The sequence below is a fragment of the Artemia sp. Qi Xiang Cuo genome, chromosome 15 (genome assembly GCF_049724085.1).
Source record: "Artemia sp. Qi Xiang Cuo chromosome 15, ASM4972408v1, whole genome shotgun sequence".
Classification (NCBI taxonomy): Eukaryota; Metazoa; Arthropoda; class Branchiopoda; order Anostraca; family Artemiidae; genus Artemia; species Artemia sp. Qi Xiang Cuo.
The window spans coordinates 3,889,846-3,911,106 of NC_142808.1; the positions used below are offsets into that span (position 1 = coordinate 3,889,846).

Here is a 21,261-nt window from a genome sequence, read left to right on the forward strand (position 1 = left end):
CCCACTCTGGTCAAATCATCATCATTGCCATTTGGTGTGGTAGTATTTTCCGAAAATGTTTTAAAAACATCTTTCGAAATTTGACTAATTTTCTTTAATCGTTTTAAAGCGCGTATTTCCAAATAAGACTTGTGGGGAAGTTAGATGAGTTTAAAAAATTAGGTATATGACTGTCAAATGATAAATTCTTGTCGATTTTTCTTATCAAAACGGATAACAAATCAAGTAGAATGTAGGTCTTTTGATAGATTATAATTTTATTTCCACCAATACTAACATCTTGAACCAGTGGCAATGTTGAACCAGTGGCGTGACTTGAGATAAGTCACGAGTCTTTTACATTGCTCATGATAGGAATTTGGCATTAAATCAACAACACTCGTCAAAACTTTAGATAAATCTTCTTCTTCCCTTTGCGGTTGCGGTGGTGGTGCTGAAATTTGAGTCATTTCCTTTCTGTGATCAGTGAGATTTACGTTGAGTGGTCTCTCACGGTAGGGTGTATGTTTGTCGAATGGCCGAAAATCATTTTGAAGCAAAAATTAATTTTTCATCGTCGGCAATTGTCTTATTGTTATTGAATTTATTGAGATTGGCCTCGAAAAGCTTCTTTTGAGGAAGGGCGAGTTCTATTAGAGTCACTTTTAGGGTTTGCTAATCTAGAGAAAACTGTTTAAAAGTCCTGCAATGATTGGCAGTAAAAGTGTAAAGAAGCTACCACCCGCTTGAAGAAGCCATTTTCTTTTAAAATCATCTCCTTTGATAATGGTGGCTGCTGCTAAGGCATGTATAATCGACCGAGGTTGCTTTATCTGTCGTTTAACTACTTCTGGCAGCTGAACATTGGCTTCAATGAAATTTAAACAAACCTCTAATATGAGATTAGTGAATTTTCTGTCAACACCGTGTTTGAGCATGGCCTTTGTAAGCCGTGGTTTTGAATTACCTAGGACGATGAATAATTGCCAGTTTTCATGTAGTTTCTTCGGTGTCATCATGGCAAATAGCAACCTTTTTTACTGTTCACTGGCAGATATACTGTAATTTCATTGACAAAAATATCTGTGACTACACGTAAATCCTCGGGTTTGTTCTGATTGAGGTCAAGTAGAATATGACCATAGGGTTTATTTGTAGCCTGATTGTATGCCAAGAGTAGAAATTTCGGTTCACCTGATTGTATTTGTCTGTTTAAAGTTATGAGGGAACTTGAATCACGCACAAAACTGTAGATTATATAGTAGGTACAATTCAAAGTAAGTATCTTCGTACAATTGCTCTGATGATAGAGATTGTGTATAGCTTGGGTTAGGGAAATTTGTTCATTATGAGATCGGACAGTGAACAATTGTGACACCTCTTGAGACCATTCTTCCATGGATTCAGCTAAATAATTAATAATCAACCAAGAGTTTGGTTCAATTATATAAAATTTCAAGTCCCTGTATGAATTTCATTTCTGGACAATAGTCTTTATTTGATCGTAGGATTCATGCCAGACACTATAGCGATAGTAAATATTTTCTGGATTTTTTGAAAACTATTTATTACGATTTTGAATTATTTTTGTTAAAATTTTCGTTTTCGTAGACATTGATGGTCCACAAAGAAACGATCTGAATGGAGCTTTAAATTGGCACATACTACTCCCAATAACAAAATACAACTAATTTTAGAATGCCTCTGTCTCATGAATAAATAACAATTCCCTATTGATTCGAGAACAATAAATTTTTAAGCAATAATGCAAGGTTTTTATTTTTAATAAATTAATTGTTAAAACGACAACATAAGTTTTGAGATTTGTGTAATTGCGCTACCAGCAGCAATATTTTATTTAATATAAAGTTTCTTTTTTTCCTATGTAAGAGGACCATATTGGAGGAAGTAAGGAGCAACATTAAAGTCAAAACGAACAGAAATGATTACGTTTATGAGGGGGGTTGCCCCCTCATCAACACATCGCTCTTTGCAGTAAAGTTTAAATTTTGTCCCAACTCTTTAAGAAGGACTCTTGAGACACAAGGGTCGTTTAATTAGAACAATAAGTGACTTAATTAGAACAATAAAAAATATAGCATGATTTGAATAATGAAAGCCTGTAGTTTGAAGAGTGAGGTTTTGAGGAGGGGCAACCCCCCTCATATATGTTATAGTTTCTGTTCGTTTTAAGTTTTAATTTTGCTCCAAACTTTCAGCCGAATTTTTTTTTATGAAGCTTAGAGAAAAATATTTTTCTAAAGACAATGAAAAAAGTATGTCAATTAAAGTAAAAGTATATAAAAATGGAAAAAGTAATTAATTAAAAAAAAATACACAAAACAATGGCCTACTCACAAAAACTAAGATATAAACTCCAAGCATTCAGTTCTGTTAATCAATGCCGAAGCGTTGGATGGAGTTTTTTTTAACAATATGGACAGTTTTGAACTTGGTTATCAAACACCAAAATATTTTATTCCTTTAGACTCAATTATTTATAAAAAGTAACGCATTATCAAATTAGTTTGTTCAAAGTAAAACATTAAAACTAAGATTAAGAAAACCAAATGAAAATTTTTAATTGAATATTTTTAATTTAATTTTGAATGCCAAAAGCAAATATATTTGACACCTTTATACTTCATAACTGTAAAAAATTAAATATTTTTCAAAGCGAGAACTAGATACATACAATCACTCCTGGAAAAATAAATAAATGATAATCATAGGCAGTGCGCTAGTGCTGCCTAAGTAAAGAACAATGTGGGCACAATTTTTTTCTTCAGCCAGGCACTTTGTATCGAAGGAGTTGTCGTAGAAACTTCGAAAAGAGCTCATTCGATTAGAAATTGGAGTGGCTAGTGCCCGTTTTAATAGTCTAAAGTGATTTGAGGGCAACTAACCCTCCACCCACGCCCATCATTCCTTCGAACACATCCAATCAAAATTTTGAGATAGCCGTTCTATTCAGCATAGTTGATTTACATATATAAAATATGTTTTTGAGGAGGGCACTCCCCCACAACCCTTGGGGCAATGGTTTAAGGTTATGCCCTGAGGGTATATGAGACCGATGCTGGCACAATATACTATGTATTATTTTTATCCTTTAGAGCTTGTTTGAAATTAAAAAGTTTTAATTCGGCCAGCCTCGACCGAGGTGGTTCGTCCTGCGCGTCTTTTTCTGCCGATTCGTCAGACACCGGTTGCGATGCCCTTTTTTCTGCAAATTTAGCTCTTTTTATTCGACTAACGTGTGCCTTATAGGTTCTTCCAATATCAGGGTTTGTCATTGTAAAACTAAATCCGTTGTCATATTTTTTGATTATTCTATACGGTCCGGAGTATCGATTGGAGAGTTTTTTGCCTTCAGTTTTAGCTTCATTCTTTAGATATACAAGATATCCTATTTCAAAATGTATTTTTCCCTTGACATGGGGGAAGTCATTCTGCTCTTGGTTCATTTTAGATTTTTCCAATTTTTGCCTAACTATCTTATAAGTTTTTCTCATTCTGTTTATGAACTCCTGTTTATAATCCTTTGTATTATTGTAATACTGTCTGGATTTTATAATTTACACATAAGGTATTTTAAATTCGCAGCCAAATATTAAATAAAAAGGACTTTCTTTAGTCAGCTCCAGAAAAGCAGTATTGATCACGTTGGTTAAGTATGGTAAGAATTGGTCCCAGTCATTTCTATTATCTTTTGTATAACTACTCAAAACATTCGAGAATATTTTATGGCGATTTTCTATTTTTCCATTTGTTTGGGGGTGATAAGGGGATGTCACCAACTTCTCTATGTTGAGAAAACTCATTAAGTCCTTGGTTTCCTTGGAAACAAAATTGCTTCCGTTATCACTCAATACCGTGGTTGGAATGCATAAATTCAAAAATAGTTTTGCTAATGCTTTGCTTGTGGCGTACGCGCTTTGATTTTTTTATACTTTAGCGAACGTAAACCCAGTAAAATGATCAATTACACTAAGCACACACGTGTCGTCTCTGTTAGAAATAGGTAAACCTCCTTTGGTTCCATACAAATCAAAAGAAATAATATCGAAACGGTATCTTGCTGTTGGGATTCTTCCCATTGGAGGTGGGGGGGGTAAATTTGTGGATTTTTTCTCAAATTGCATGATTTGCATCCATTTATAAAGTGTTTGAGTCTGGTTAATACCGACGGAACGAAGAAATATTGTTTTAGTTTGTTAAAAGTTTTGGTTATTACTAAGTGTACGCATATATCTAAAAGAAAGAATTCAAAATAAGGTATTACTAAGTTTTGGGGTAGTATTGGGAGTATTGAAGTTTGATTTATATTTGTATTATCTGTTTGTATCCTGCTGAGGATTCCGTCGTATAAACCGTAATAAAAATTGTCTATTTCTCTTCTTAGGGCTTTGAATTTATCGGGTAGCTTATCACAATTTACAAAATAATTAATGAGCGTCAAACACAACTCAACCTTAATTTGGTTTCTTTTTATATTTGCCGGTGATAGAGTGCAATGGTTAATCTTGTTTTCTTCTACTTGAATTTTAGGTTTACTCTTTTTGTGTTTTCGTTCACCGGGGTTGACGGCGTTTATTTCTTTATTTTCATTATCTGAGGAGTTATTCTCGGGGAACGTACTCAAGTAATCACTGGGGGCGTTTTGTTTACCCGTCAAATGCTCAAATTCGTAATCCAGATCTTGGATTTTCATTATCCATTTAATGTACACAGGTAATGCAAGCTTTTATGATCCGAACGCAGCTTAAATTTTGGACCAACTAAATAATGCCTAAATTTGTCCAAGTGATGAATTATAGATAGTAATTCTAATTGCGTTTCAGAATAACTGCTTTCGCCTTTCGTCAAGGTTCTATTTGAATAGCAGGTTTCTGTAGCTTGTCGGGATTTTCTAATTGGATTATTTGAGAAAGGATTGCACCGACGCCCTGAGTCGAGACATCAGTGGTGACCACAAACTGTCCCTTTTCGAAATCAGGTAACGACAATGTTGGTTCAGAAGTAAGGGCCTTCTTGAGATGGTTTAAGGAAGTTTGAGCTTCCTGCGACCAGGTAATGTTTCGGGGATTCCCTATAGTTAGTTCCGTTAGAGGTTTTGCAATTTGCGCGTAATTGCGTATAAATTTTCTAAAATAACCAGTCAAACCATGAATTGCTCGCAATTGTCTTATAGTTTTTGGGGGTTTAAGGTTTTCTACGCATTTTATCTTGTCTGGGTCGGGTGATATCTGACCCTGGGTCACTATCACTTCCAAAAATTTGATTTTTTGTTGAAATAAATTCACTTTTTCAGGTCTACTTTTCTGATTGCCTTCCCTGAATTTTTCAAAGACTTTGGCTAATGTGGCTAAATGATCCTCAGGGTTTTTTCCTACGCATATTACATCATCCAAAAAATGAATAACATTCTTTAAGCCTCGCAATAAGTGTAACAAAGGTCTACATAATGAGCTTGAACTAGGATTAAGTTCGAAGGGTACTCTTAAATGTTCATAAAAACCACATTCAGTTGTAGCAAATGCCGTTTTATAGACGTCATTATCCGCAATCTTGACTTGGTGATACCCTTGCGTGAGATCTAGGGAGGTAAAAATTTTATTTTTTTTTGTGACGGAGTCAAGGATCTCGTCGATTCGGGGCAGGAAAATCTTATCACTGACTACTGGCTTATTTTTGTACGAATGTACGGGTTTTTTACGGGTGGGGGATACGGATAAAATTTACGTTTTTTACGGGTGGGGGATACAATTTTTGTAAGGGTGGGGGATACGGTAGGGCTGTTTGGCCACAGGCAACCATGTAGTTTGGATAGAGTGTTCATAGAACTGTATCAACCCAATATCTTCCTTACAAGTCGAAAATACGTCTTTAAAGTTCCATAGTAATTCACATAATTTCCCTTTTAAATCTGCGTCTTTGATATGGTCTAGATTTAATTTTTCTATGAAGTGGGATCTTGTTAGTGGGTACCTATCGCATGCAGTATTAATGCTATTAACTAAGTTCCTTTCGGAGTTTTTCCACTCGTCTAGCTCATGCTCAGAAATAACTTGTATTTCAACGAGACATGTTACCTTTTTTACTGTAATTGTATCATTTTCATGGGTATTTGTTAACCAAATAAAACCTTCCCCTTTTTCATATAATATGATCTGTTCTTCACAAAACAGATTCTCAGGGATTTCTTCCGACGGGGATGAAAACCAAATTTCAGATTTATCATATATTGGATTTATCATTTGTGAGATCTGAACTCTTTACATTGTTTTTGGGAGGATTTTTGTCTTGAGCAAGGTAAACCCATAATCTTTCTCTTCCGAATTATATTCTATTTAGTTAAGATGGGCGTTTTGTTGCGTCAAGTCTTCCGCTAGTGGGGTTGGTTGTAAGGGGACTGCATTGAGGCTTATTACCTCATTCCACAACTGTGCTATTTTCTTAATTTCTGCTTGCCTATACTTCTGCATTTCCCCTACTTTTGCCTTTATGGACTCAATCCTTTTGCCACTGGAATTTCTCCTACAGTACGAGAAATGGGGTACAAAAGATTGTATTCTATTCACTGTTGCTTCCCCTTTCTCCACGTGTCGGAGAATAGGATCGGATGGATATATGAGTCTGTCATTGGTTACATATAATAAACTTTATTCGATTTCAGAAAATTAGCACTGATTACAGCCTCGTATGGAAAATTCTTGCATATTATGAAGTTGGTAGGGAAGATCCTATTATCTTTTTTCACATCTAGGCGTATTGAGCGTTTTGTTTCCAACCTATGCTCTGTGACACTAGTTAAACTGGGAATATTGAAATTTTTGCGTCGCTTGATATACGCTGGTAATTTATTGAATACAATTGAGCTTATTATATTAACTGTCGTGCCAGAATCTAGTTGTGCTTTGAAGTAAATATTTGAAACACAGAAATCATTAAATATAGGTAATATATCATTATTATCCCTTAAAGAAGGTACAACTACTGGATGGGACCTATAAAATATACTGGCCTCCGGGGTCCCGGTTAGTTTTCTTGGGGGCCTGATTCGTTTCCCCGTGCAATGATTTGATAACTGCGACTCAGTGGTAACTTCTCTAGCTAGCTGATTGACGTCTGGCTGTCGTGATTTCCAATTTTTATTGCGTGGGTTAGAATTTCTTGTGCCGACGGCTCTCGGCATTTGTTCATTGCGTACCGACGGAAAATTTCCCTACGGATAAATATTTCCTCTGTTATTACCCGTATTACTATTAAATCTAGTTGGATATACTGTCCTTGAATTAAACTGGTATGCGTTTTGCCGAGTATTTGGGTTGGAAAAGCGATAATTATTTTGTCCGTTGGGAGGAGGGTTTGCATATTCCAATCCCTTTTGGTAGGGGTTGCGGAATAATGATAGGCGTGGGGGGTTACTCCTATAACTTCCTGACCCATTGGCATTTAAGTTTGTCCTCCCGAACAAACGGTTATTATAACTGGGGGTTGCTGGTGCATAGTTGTTTCTAGAACGGCATTCCCTGGCAATATGCCCTTATCGGTTACATGCATAGCATATAATTGAATGGTTATTTTCACAGTTTGTCATATTTGTGGGTACGAAACGTACAGTTTTTTGCCTGATAGGGGCTGGAGGTCTATTTCGATTCGGTTTTGGGGAATTTTCTTTTGAGAAAAATGCGAGTGAAACTTCTCGTGATCGTCCCGGCGCTGATTCTCCTACGTTATTTATTCTTGACTTATTGTGATTTACCACAATCGTTTCAATTTCTACCATTCTCTCTACTTCTTGAACTGCCGAATCTAATGTTTGAATATTTTTAGATATTATCATTTGGTATAGTTTGGGGTTCAGTCCTTGTAAAAAGGCATTTAGTACAATTTTATCATATAGGCTACCAGATTCTTTCCCATATTTTGCTTATATTAATACCATCACGTTATGTAGGTATTCCCTGACATTTTGCGTTTCGTAAAAACATACTGTCCGTGCTTTAATTTGTGTGTTGAACTGGTCTCAACGAATCTTTCTTGGAACGTATTTAGCAATTCCTCTATGGAGTTTATTGGGAGGTTATTATATTCGCCTATAATGTTTTCTATTTGTTTTAAAAATCTTAACGCTTGCCCTTTTAGTCTCATTAAGAGTATGGCCATCAACGTTTTTAAGTCCGTTTGATTTACTTCTACAAACTGGTTTAATTGTATAGTAAATTCGTCTACGTCTAAATCTCCATTGTATGAGGGAAGGGATTTTGAAATTTCCCCTGTTTTAGCAATAAATTTTTTTTTTAACAATTGTTCTCTTGGGTCTAGCGACATATTGGTAATTTTTTTTTACAAAAGCTATTTGACACTATAAATTCGGTACTTAAGTTTTTTTGGACAATATTATATTTTTCAAATTTCATTTATCTAATGAGGGGATTCTATTTCTTATCTCTTATATGAAATGTTCTTAGGGGTGCCCTATTTGTGTGTAGCTTAAGGGATCTTAGGCCTAACGAAATATGGCACTTTCCTTATGCGTAGTATCTCTCAATAAAAATGCATATATCTCCTTTTTCTAAAGAAAAATTTTGTCCTTGTGATTTTCTCCGTTAAACAGTGCCACACCAATTCAAGTGGGGGTGGGAGGGATTTCATTTGTCTATCTGGGTGATTTTATACCATAATTTGAGGGGGGATTTTTGTGTTTGACGGGGGAATAAAACAACAGGTCAAATAGGGAGAATGTGTTAATGACCTTTACTGAATGAATTTCTTTTTGATTGACCCTCCACTCTACTGTTAAAGAACCTCACTATGAAGCATGGCGATAGCATCTAGGGTCGTCGCGTTATAGGGTTACTACTCATTACCTATACGAAATACGATTATAACGATTCAGATCCCTTAGGGAGCGGTTGGAGACACAAAGCATTAATTATCCTGAGAAATACTAACATGAACTGTCATAAATAGGAAAGTAATGTTTTTCTTTTCTATTCACATTTGAAGTACAAGGCTTTCAGGAATATTACATTAAACGGCACTTCAATTTACTGGAGTGGGCACTATGATTTATTTTACACTGAAGGATAGAATTCAACTCGCTCTATCTAAACTGTAAGTTCAGTGTTTAACATAAACATAACAAAAGACTTCAAAAGACTCACATAAGACTTGCAAAAGAATGGTAGTAGACTGATAATAGACTGACCAAAAACTCACAAAAGACTCCAAAAGACTGCCCGAAAACTGCAAATCCTAGCTGTTATACTATCCAAATTTTGCCAGGGGTTACATTAAGGCGTTGCTAGAAGTATGTCCTCCGTATTCCTATAGGTCGATGAATATGTTATTTGACCACTTCAACTTTAACACAATTTATAGGTAAGAGATTCACATCTCAGAATTCTTCCTGTCAAACAAAGTCTTGTATTGCAATTGTTTGTTTTCTACTTTACATAATTTATAGCTATATTTTACTTTGTATAATTAGTTCTGTAAAAGTCTTGTACTTCTTATCGCTTAAAGACGTATATATCTTTTTTACTAGTGAAACACTGTTTCCCCATTGGCTACTTTGTTTGCACCTGCAAACATTGTTCAATAGACATTATTCTTTTGCACCTGCAATACTGGTGCCGGAAATTTTATTTGAACCAGTAATTTAAAGACCAACTATAAGAATTTATGGCTGTAAGGCTGACATCTCAGAATATTACTGTCAAACAAAAGTCTGGTATACAATTGTTTATGTTCTACTTTATATAATTATATCTGCTGGGTAGCGAAATTCTTCCTTGTTTGCAGAAAAAATCTTTCGAGATTGCTATTATTTTAGCCCTTTTTATTTGATACTCAAAATAATACGTTTTATAGCAGAAACCCGATGTAGGCATTTGCCTTTTAATTAAGCAAATTGCACGACGCAAACGCCTTGTCTTTTAGCTTAGCGTTTTATTAGAAAATATTATCTCAATTAATAATTCGACAGGGGGGTTCATGCTTCTCGGATTTTGATCCCATTACATATGTTCCTGTGAACAATTCATGTTTGGCACTCTGTCAGTTAACACTAAGAAGTGAATTGGGTGATCCTCTAGCAATAACAAAATGTTTAGCTGTGATTATATGTCATTTTCGACCCATTGTCGCTGCCTAGGATGCATAATAGAAGAATTCTATTTGTCTGTCCGGAGGTGGTTTGCTAGGCTATTTCGTTCTGCACTACCCCTTGCCAGGAAATACCTTGTTCATGCTGCATCAAATTTTTCTGCCTCAACACTACAGGACTTGGGATCGGATAAAAATTTCAACGATAGTGTTAAAGAAAATATTAAGTCTTCAGCAAGAGCCGTTGGTGAGCAATTAAAATCTCAGCAAAATGGGAAGGGATTAAAAAGAGCGCGTGGTCATCATTTACTCTTCAGCCTCTGCCCAGGTGGGAAGCGAAAGATATCAACAACAACGACTTTGAGGAATAAAAGTAAGAACACCAATAAAAAGAAGAAGAAAAAGATTGTTAGATCAAAGAAGGATTTCTTCTCTTAAGATGACCTGTCTCCCACACAAAGAATCCCATCCATCAATCAGCTCCTCATTGAATCTATTCAACGCTGAAAATGTTAATGTCAGTGTCAAGTATGGGTACTATGAACAATTTCATCCTCAACAACCCCTCTCGGAAAATATACACTTTCAGATATTTTCCAATGAAGATTATTTCATTGATTTATCATCAAAATATATTGATTTAAATGTTGTGGTGATCAAAAAGTCAGACAATACAACCTCCAGTGCTACCGACGGCCTGTCTATGAAAACTGTATCCTACGCAACTTGTTCAAACAAATTAGTGTATATATTAATGGAACATTGATGAGCACTAGCAATAATTTATCAAACTATGCAAGCTACATACAATTTATGATGATGTCTCAAAGGCATGTAAGGAGTTGAGAGGACAGGCACTGGGTTATGAATATAGATTAGGTGTTGATACTGACGGTGAGTTAACTGCTGCAGTGACCCAGGAGTATCATCTAGTTGGAAAATTAAATAATGAGATATTCAATATATCCCAATGGTTGCCTCCCAATGTCAAGACTGACATAAAGTTACAACTAGTTCCATCGAATTTCATTTTGATAAAAACAGTTGCTGCAGCACCTGATGCAAATGTCATTATCACTTCAGCAATTCTTCATGTTAGAAGACAACAGATTATGAGCTCTGTTGCATTGGCAGTGGAAAAGCTGAGACCCAATGTAACAATATCAAACTTCTTGTCCCCATACAATCACCAATCAACGTCACTGGCTCTCGCAGTTATACTGATTCCTCATTTATCAATGGAGAAGTCCCATCAAAACTCGCTTTGGCCGTTGTGAAAAGTGCTAGTGCCGTTGGATCCTGGACTGCATCCCCCCCATGATTTAATTTTTTTTGGTCTATCTAGCCTTGTGTGCAAAGTGAATGGAATTCCATTGTACACTTTATCATTTGACAAGAAATCCTACAGAACTCTATATGAGTTGACCTTGCAATCCCAAGATCATGACTCGCAAATATTTGAAAATGGAATAACCGATTCAATGTTTTCAAAAAATCATGGTGTAATTGTTTTGGACTTGTCTGGCACTCAAGATATGAGCATAGTACGAACGGAGAATGTACGTTTAGAATTGCACATTTGCCAATGCCTTGACTGAAAATATCGCATTAATATCACTGAGTCAATTTGAAACCTATTGGGAAATCACACCCGATGGCCGTGTTCTACTAGACCTTTCACCATGAACACAAAATAAATAATCAGCGTATTTGATATGGATTTATACATGTCGCAATATAAGTCCTATTGTATACCATCGGGCTTTATTGAAAAAATTCCAAGTGTTGACAATACACTAATCATTGATAATAGTAGTCCATTGAGTTTGAAGACAGGTCATTGGCTATGCACCTTTCAAACAGCGAAGAATATCGAATTTTTTGATCCTCTTGGCCTGTCATATAAATTCTGCACTCCACACATCAACAACTTTATTGAAAGCGGTTGTAAAACTATTACTCCAAATCAGAGGGGAGTACAGGATTTAACGACTAAGACATGTGGTTTTCATGCACTACTCTTTTTCATGTTCAGATGTCGTGGCTATACCTACAAGCAGTTTCTCAGCATTTGCGTTGACTTTCCTCGTTTGAACGACTTCCTAGTGGAAAATATACTTTCAAGCGTGTTTAATATTGATTTTAGTGCCCTACTTATAAAATGTTCTAAAAATGTATGTGAAATTGTTTATTAATAAAAAATAATGTATATACATAATAAAAACGACTTTTCTGCTCTTTAGATTTCTTCTTCTACTACGTATAGGTATTTGTCGAGAACAACTAATGCAGGTAGACCATTTGAATTCACTGTATACTTATCCAGGAGTGCTGCAATGGCAGGGTAACATTTTCTACAATATAATGTAACTTCACTCTTATCATGTCTCTTCGTATCGTCAATGATACCCTTTTCAATTCATATTGTAAAATTCGCGTGTTTCAATTTGCTTATTTGAATCAACCTCACACACAATGTCTTTAAGTGGTAAATCAAATTCTGTAACAAACACATAAAAATTAGTAGGTTTATCATCATATTAGTAACTATTTTCAAAACGATGACGTAGAAATCAAATTCTTTTTTTGCATCAATAGTTTAATTTTAGACCTCACTCTTCCTCTCAAAACAATCTCAAGCCACGGCGATCCCGATCTCATAACGGTAAACTAAAATCACGTTTAGGATTCTTTCCAATCATACCAGGATATGTATTCTCCCACTGATTACATTTATCATAATGATAATTGGAACATAGGTGGCCTCTAGGGTGAGAGTCAGATATCTCTTCAAGACATAAATTACAATCTTTATTTTGTACGGCATATTCTCTATGAAATTTACACGGGTTGCATAATCTACACTTTTCATCATACTCATCAATCATTGTACAATTCTCACATGATGACCAGCTGCCCAGTATATACATACATACTGGACATGTATGGAACCTTTTTTTCATGTGTTGACACTCTCACAGCCAAAATGAAATTGAGCTACGATCAACAAATTGAGTGGGAGAGAGAGGATTATATCCTCTTTGAACAACATCTTTCTTGAGAAAAAATATAGTCTTAAATTTCTAAGCTAGTTTGTTTAAAAACAAATCAACAATATCATTTTGTCTTGTCGTGATTGATATGTGAGTAAATTGTGTAAATGCCTTTGGACCACGGCGTAAAAGCTTCATACAATAATCTGATGATGGAGAATCAGTTTTCATTATATCGACAAGCATTCCCTTCGAAAATATCTTCCTTCGAAGAGATAATTCCAGAAAATCATCATCTAGAATCAAACGTTTTTCCATAAACACCAGATTCCCTATATTTTTCTCTTTCTCAAATCTATCCATTTTTTAGATTCATAACACTCTCACAACTTCAGACTAACCAAGATTCTTTTTCTACTTTAAAAATATACGCTAGCCTACTATAGAAAAAATATCTTCGATTTAGAAAAAAAATTATTCAATATAAATACAACAATAATAATAATCACTGATACAATTTATTTTCCTCGATATGTTTCACTAGTGTATCTAAAGCAGCTTGAAGTCTATTTATGTGCACTATATTTAGTTTCTCTGCAAAGCATAATTACTCCTCCAATTTAAATTTGCTCACTGATATCACATATCTTGCATACATAATTTCCCATTCAAGGCTTAGTCGACATCCTCGTGTAATTTCCACTGCCACGTTAGGTAATCTTGCCTTTGTATCATTGCTGCTACCTGCTCCACCATCAAGCTCCAATAGTGTAAACATAGCACTTATTTCTATTTTAATATCTAGCACTTAATAAAGTACAAAAAATAAACTGCTCTCTCTCTCTGTGAATTCAATTCTCTAACTAATATGAACTACAATGAAAATCACTCCTTATATTGAATCTGATTGTTATAGATTGGTTGTTATGACCTCACAGCTATGATAATCGAGTTACCGTATATGGAGTACCCTCTTTATCCATTGTCTCTGATTAGTCCAGAAAATGGGTGTTGGCTCAGAAACCTGTCTGACAGGTCTTGTCCAGTTGAAACTACACACATATTCTTGTATATTTCCTTGTCGCGTCTAAATATATAGAAAGCACACCACTACTAACTACCAATAAAAAAAAAATACATATTTCAGATCACCATAAAAAGTTGATTCTTGGATTGAAGGTTATCAATAGTTAGGCTCTTACACTTTAGTTATAGGGTCAAAATCTATTGGCGGGCAGTCAACAATGGGGCAACACAAATTTTTGTTCATGGTGTTTCCCTATTATACTTTTTTCTTTTGGTTTCCTTATAATTAGCCTAATTTATAGTCCCAAATTTCCATGGGGGCATGACCCTCTGTCTCCCCCTCCCTTGCCGGCACCCAAGGGATGGGGTCTACAAAACACTTTATAAAACCCATCAAAAATTTGTTTAAATGCATTTTTTTTATTTTTTAACAGGTTGGACAAAATTTCTTGGGAGGGGGATCAAATCTGGTACCCCCTGCTACAAAGGATCTTGTTGTACACTTATTTTTGCAGTTTACAAGAAAAAAATGCGTGATTTTAGTCTGAAGACGTTTTTGGAAAGATTTTTGACTTTTACCCTAAGGCATTAATGCTTTCATTTAGATTTCTTTGGGCTTCTTTTTTTTAGAGCCTTTCTGTCAAGAGATGTTTTTGAAAAAATCTGATTTTTTCGTTTGTATATGTCAAAAATAAAACACTTTATAGACGGCTGAAATTTTGGAGCTACCTCTGGCTGTTGTCTCAAAGGGAATTTATGACTCCTAAATGATGAAGAGCCAGAAGAACATCTCGTAAAACACTAATTTGAAGGCTTAAATACTTTCTTTTTTTCATCTTTGCTCCTTATCGTTTTTCTATAGAAACATTTTTTCTCAGAAGTGTCTCCAGTAACACCTATCTATTTTCGTTCCTAGAAGCAAAATAGAACATTTTATAGATCATTGAAATTTCCCTCCCCTCACTCTCCTCTGCTCTGTCCTGAAGTAAAATATATGATTTACCCTAAATGCCAATATATTCCCCCTAATCAAAACAGTTTTCTTTTCGTGAAAGTAGGATTTGAAAAGTGGTTTAACTCACTTTATACTTTAGTAGTCTTGACATGTAAATCTCGCGTTTGTCGTCTCGCGTTCGTTCGTTCATCGTTCATCGCGTGCTTCTAGGCCTGAATGGCTTAAAATTTTGATTAGTGTATTTTCCAGAAAAAAAGAGAAGAAAAAAAAAGAAAAATCATTTCATTTTTGATGCACACTGGAGATATGTGACATTTTAGGCGGTTGCCAATCCAAGTTTCATATTTGACTTCCAGTGCCCCTGAAAAGAATATATGCACTCCCCCCACCCCCCCCCAAAAAATTTACGTCATTATATAGTCTCCTTGAAAATATTAGTCTCTAAAAGAACATTCTTTTGCCAACGTACCGTTGCTGTGATATTGAATAGCCCACTTTGTGATGTAAATCAAGCATAGATTGCCATATTCACTTCTGGGTTGGTAGTTCCTGCTCTCAAAAACTCACAAAATCACGATATTAATCTAGGCCTAGACGGAAGGGGAACTTTTGAGTGGATAGAAAGGATCGTGAGTTTGGGTTTATGTAGGTTATTAAGCTAGATATTTTGCGGGGATGAGGTGTTTTCGTTATCCGGCACAATTTCCTTTTTTAACCAAATATACAATTTTATATTTTCATGGCGTTTTTAAAGAACGTCCTGGATGGGGGGAAGGCGTCTTTGGAGAGCCTGCTGCAGGAACAGAAACCAATTTCTTATAATAAAATTTTTGTTTTAAAATTCCTTCTGTGACTAAGGATGTAACTTTTTATATTGAATTCGATGCTGCAAATAGAAAATCGAATGTAAATATGTCTGTCTCGGTGTCCTGCATGCATTACCCCACTGTTCATCTGATTGCCAAGAAACATAAAAAAATGACGAATACAATCTTCTGACGGTTTTAGGCCAAACAAAATTTCATCCCCCTCCCCAAGACCTTCTTACTGATTTTCACAATGACTAAAATTAGATACTTCTGAAGACAAATACTTGGCATTTGCTTTCGTGTATACGAAAGCAAAGATACTTCTGAAGAATACACTTTCTGTATTCTAATTATCCAGCCATGCCCGACGGGTAACTTAATAATCTTTGCCTAATTTTTCAAACACTTGTAAATTAAAAATACCATCGTTGTTTTACATTTTGGAAAAATTTTGTAGAAGAGAACTATTGAGGGGAGGGGGGATTTTTTGTGAGCTATTTTTCCAGGGGAGGATCTTCAGGGGTAGGGAATTTTCTGAGGGTTTTGGAACTTTCCGGGGTGATTTTCCCGAAGGGGGAATTTTCCACTAAGGACGATTTTTCCGCAGCAAAGGGTCCCCGGGGCGAACTGTCCGCTGGGGAGTTTTTTAAATAGTTTTAGCTTTAAAAATACGATCGCTATTAATACGCAAAAGGGGGGGAGGATTCTAGGGAGATTTCCTGTCTAAAGAGATCTCAGCAACACACGATGGATGGCCTGTCGTCGTATAAGGAATTTTATCGTCAGCTTTAACTTTACAGGAATGTTACTTTTTGTAAAAAATGAAATTATTTAGAAATGGACTATTACCCCAGTTTAGTATCATGAATAAAAAATTTAAACAGAATTTACCGTTCGCTATCAGGTTGTAAATTCTGTATCGCCGGTTTTACTATGCACGACTGAATAATTTTTAACGGTAATTGAATGATTTTTGTAAACACTTTATATACCATGCATGTCTAAGTAATCAGCTAAATATTTTAATATATGTTTCGTTGATATTTTTATCAATTTTAATTATTCATCGAGAGCTAATTGAATTTTATAACGCCGTGACAAGGAAAGTACGGCACATTTGAAAGTAGTCAGTTATTGCAATATGTTTTTATTGAAAAACCAACTAATTTTAATTGCACGTTCGTAGTATATTTCAATAGCGTCGTGGTTAGGAGTGTTTCAACTAGATTCAAATAAAGTGTATCTGTGTCGTCACTAATGACAAGTGCTGGCAAGTCCGCATCCAAGGGGGGGGGGGGGTTGAACCTCCCTTCCCTTTTCCGGAAATTTCCGAACTAAAAAAACAGTATTTTGTTTGTAAAAAAAAATAACCGCTGAAAGAAATACCCTCTATGGACCAAAATCCTGGGTATACCCTTTAGTAGGCTACTGGTAACAAGTTTGGTCATCATCATTGGAGTTTTTAGCAACATTTTGTTTGTACCGTTTCCAAACCAAGAGTAAACTATATCAAGGATCCTAGCTAGGAGGGGGTAGGATGCATTTTGATAAATATTTTGATAAAAACATACTAAAATCAGTTTTAAACAATCTTAATTGTATATAGGGGTTTTTAAGTTTGTTTAAAGTTAATAATGAAAGAATGCACAAAACTTATTCCATCTATTATTCAGATTGACGAATATTGAACTAAAATCAAATACGAGCCTATTCTTCACGATTTTCTGCTTGCCTTGATTTCACCTGTGCTTAAATTAGCACAAAAATAACCAATTTGACAACTGATGGTGACACATTTGTACATTCCACAGATTTGAATTTTTGCGTTTTTACCCCTTTACCTAAACAATTTCCTAGACCACACTGCTTTTCCATTTACGAAAAATTATGAGAGAAAAACAGCTTAAATTTAAATAAAACATAGGAACAAAAAAGGAAATAAAAATCAACAAAACATTAATTAATAAAAAAATTAGAATGTGAGTTGTATTTATTTGTTTTCTTTTCTACTTGTTTTTTCTCTTACTTTCTCCCGTGTGTTTAGGTTGTCCTTTTTTTGGATGGTTTTATTTTTAAAAAAATGTGTTTTCTTCATTGATTATTTTTTCTTTTGCGTTAAAAAAGACTCCCAGACGTGGAGCCGAAATATTAGGATTATTTTATTATTATTTAATGTTTTTATTTTGTTTTTTGGTCCATTGCTTTATTTAAATTAAACCTGTTTTTGTCTCCTGATTTTTCATACCCCTTTACCAAGGCTGCTGTTCAAGATTATGCTATATCCAAAGATTCAATTACAAAATCTCACAAGGTTCGAAAGATACTAAATTGAGATTTACATGTTTTTGAGGGTATATATACTTTTACCAAGAGTCTACCAAATACTTTCATCAAGACAAATTTGAAGGTTTGGCAGCCATGCTCCCTGTAAGTATTTATTTTTTGGGGGGTTGAATCAAAGGACCAGCTTGAAAAGAAAGTACTATCCCTGGAATTAGAGTAGTTCCTCAATATTGACTTCTTTTTTACTCCCCATCATTAAGTAAACGATATTCTATTACGATTTCTACTGCCATAGACTTTGAAGGATTTTTCGCTCATTTATTCCTTGAGATAGCCAATGCAACACTGTTTTTGAAACAAATAATTAAGGCAAGGTTTGTGTTTCTGATTGATTGACTTAGGTTGTAAACTACTTAACCACTTTTAATACTTATTTTAATTATTCACGACTGATTAATTTTCAAGCAAATGAAGGATTCTGTGGTAATATCATATGCCATTTATGTTTGAAAAAATCAATTGAATGTTGCAAAGTAGGTTTTACTGACACACAGACTGATCGATAGTAAATTAAGAGACAGGATTGCCAAAGGCAATGTTGCCAACGCTTTGAACCATAAGTGCACCGCAAGATATTAGTTTGTTCCGTAACAAGAAGAAATTTGTCAATAAACTAAAACTTGGAACAAATATCTGAGTAAAAAAGGAGCAAGTAGACTAAAACCAAAATGTATCGGAAGATCTGATTGTACCAAAAAATTCCAAATATAAGGTAAACACTGGATTCTCTAAACTGTACCAAAAACGGTACAACTATAACGCGTTGGCAAAGTTGGCTAGGAGTATTTAAAGACTAAATAAAAAAAAAATAGAGAGGGTTTTTAGATGGCTCTTCATCTTTTATTCCCATGCTTTTAATAATCATTCTAATATCTGATTTGACTAGATCTGCACAAATCCCAATTTGATGTGGTCCCAATAACATTAATGACGTTCAATTCCCTGAAGTGTGATAAGGAGAATATCAACTATGCCAAAAAGAGAAACTGCTGAACAAGAGCAATATAACGTTATTGATATCACGGCTCCAATTGAAAGACAGGGTTGTCAAGATTGTTGAAAGTCCGCTTAGAGAAATAATTGAGAGGTTTTTTAAATAATTTTCATCTTTTTTTACGACTTTATATTACTATTTTTAATTCTGAATAAATCAGGCCTCATAAGTCATATTTGGATACGGTCCAAAGCTATTATCGAGTAGACTCACAGCAGAAACTTTGTTTATCTAAACTATGCACATTTTATTCTAGGACGATCAGGCTTACTAAGTATTTGGCAAAACGGCATTAAGTACAGAATATGTGGCAGGCAGCATAAATCTTTTTCAGATGAACCCCGGTCCCTACCTCTGGATACGGACCTGTCCTTACCCCACTAATTAAAATGACTTCCTGGAAGTTTTGACTCAGTCCCCCAGTCATGAAACAAAAAAGGTATACACTCTTGTGATGATGGGGTGTTCAATTCTTTTTAATAAGGTCGATATTAACTTCACAGAAATGAAAAAAAAAACTAAGGAAAAAGCGTCATCTAACGTTCTTGAGATCACGGTTTCAATTGAGAGATAGGGTAGTTGAGAGTGTTTAAAGTTTGATTAGCGAAAAAATATAGAGGTTTTGGAAACAACTTTTTTTTTCTGGTGTTTCAATACTCTTTTTGATTATGATTAGATCAAACCTTACGACTCATAATTGGGTGTTGTCCAATGAGGATTAGTGACGTTAGATTCTTTGTAATAAGACAAATATCAACTTCTCCATAGTAAAAAACTGCTTGACAAAAGTAACTTAAAATAATTCAGACTAAGATTGTCAAGAGTGTTAAAAAACTGCTGAGCGAAATAATACAGAGGTTTTCAAAACAATTTTTCATCCTTTTTTTTCTGGCGTTTCAATACTCTTTTTGATTATGATTAGATCAAACCTCACGAGTCATAATTGGGTGTTGTCCAATGAGGATTAGTGACGTTAGATTCTTTGTAATAAGACAAATATCAACTTCGCCACAGTAAAAACCTGCGGGAAAAAAGTAACTTAACATTATTCAGACTACGATTGTCAAGAGTGTTAAAAAACTGCTGAGCGAAGTAATACAGAGGTTTTAAAAACAATTTTTCATCCTTTTTTTTATCTGGCGTTTCAATACTCTTTTTGATTATGATTAGATCAAACCTCACGAGTCATAATTGGGTGTTGTCCAATGAGGATTAGTGACGTTAGATTCTTTGTAATAAGACAAATATCAACTTCGCCACAGTAAAAAACTGCGGGAAAAAAGTAACTTAACATTATTCAGACTACGCTTTTCAAGAGTGTTAAAAAACTGCTGAGCGAAATAATAAAGAGGTTTTAAAAGCAATTTTTCATCCTTTTTTTTCTGGAGTTTCCATACTATTTTTGATTCTTATTATATCAAACCTCAATAGTCATAATTGGGTGTTGTCCAATGAGGATTAGTGACGTTAGATTCTTTGTAATAATACAAATATCAACTTCGCCACAGTAAAAAACTGCGTGAAAAAAGTAACTTAACATTATTCAGACTACGATTGTCAAGAGTGTTAAATAACTGCTGAGCGAAATAATAAAGAGGTTTTAAAAGCAATTTTTCAACATTTTTTTTATGGCGTTTCAATACTCTTTTTGATTATTATTAGATAAAAAATCAATATTCATAATTGGGTGTTGTCCAATGAGGATTATTGACGTTAGATTCTTTGTAATAAGACAAATATCAACTTCGCCACAGTAAAAAACTGCGTTAAAAAAGTAACTTAACATTATTCAGACTACGATTGTCAAGAGTGTTAAATAACTGCTGAGCGAAATAATACAGAGGTTTTCAAAACAATTTTTCATCCTTTTTTTTCTGGCGTTTCAATACTCTTTTTGATTATGATTAGATCAAACCTCACGAGTCATAATTGGGTGTTGTCCAATGAGGATTAGTGACGTTAGATTCTTTGTAATAAGACAAATATCAACTTCGCCTCAGTAAAAAACTGCGGGAAAAAAGTAACTTAACATTATTCAGACTACGA

The 21,261-nt window shown here is 34.8% G+C and overlaps 1 protein-coding gene across 1 annotated transcript in view; it reads right to left on the minus strand.

The window, feature by feature from the left end:
- Positions 1–4,844: 4,844 nt before the first annotated feature.
- Positions 4,845–21,261, minus strand: part of LOC148943245 (reelin-like) — a 77,525-nt gene continuing 61,108 nt past the window's right edge. Inside the window, exons 9-10 of the mRNA XM_089101781.1 lie at positions 14,045–14,175; positions 4,845–5,481 (exon numbers count right to left, since the gene is read on the minus strand). Coding sequence (XP_088957907.1) covers positions 4,845–5,481; positions 14,045–14,175 — 768 coding nt within the window. The remainder of the gene's footprint in view (positions 5,482–14,044; positions 14,176–21,261) is intronic.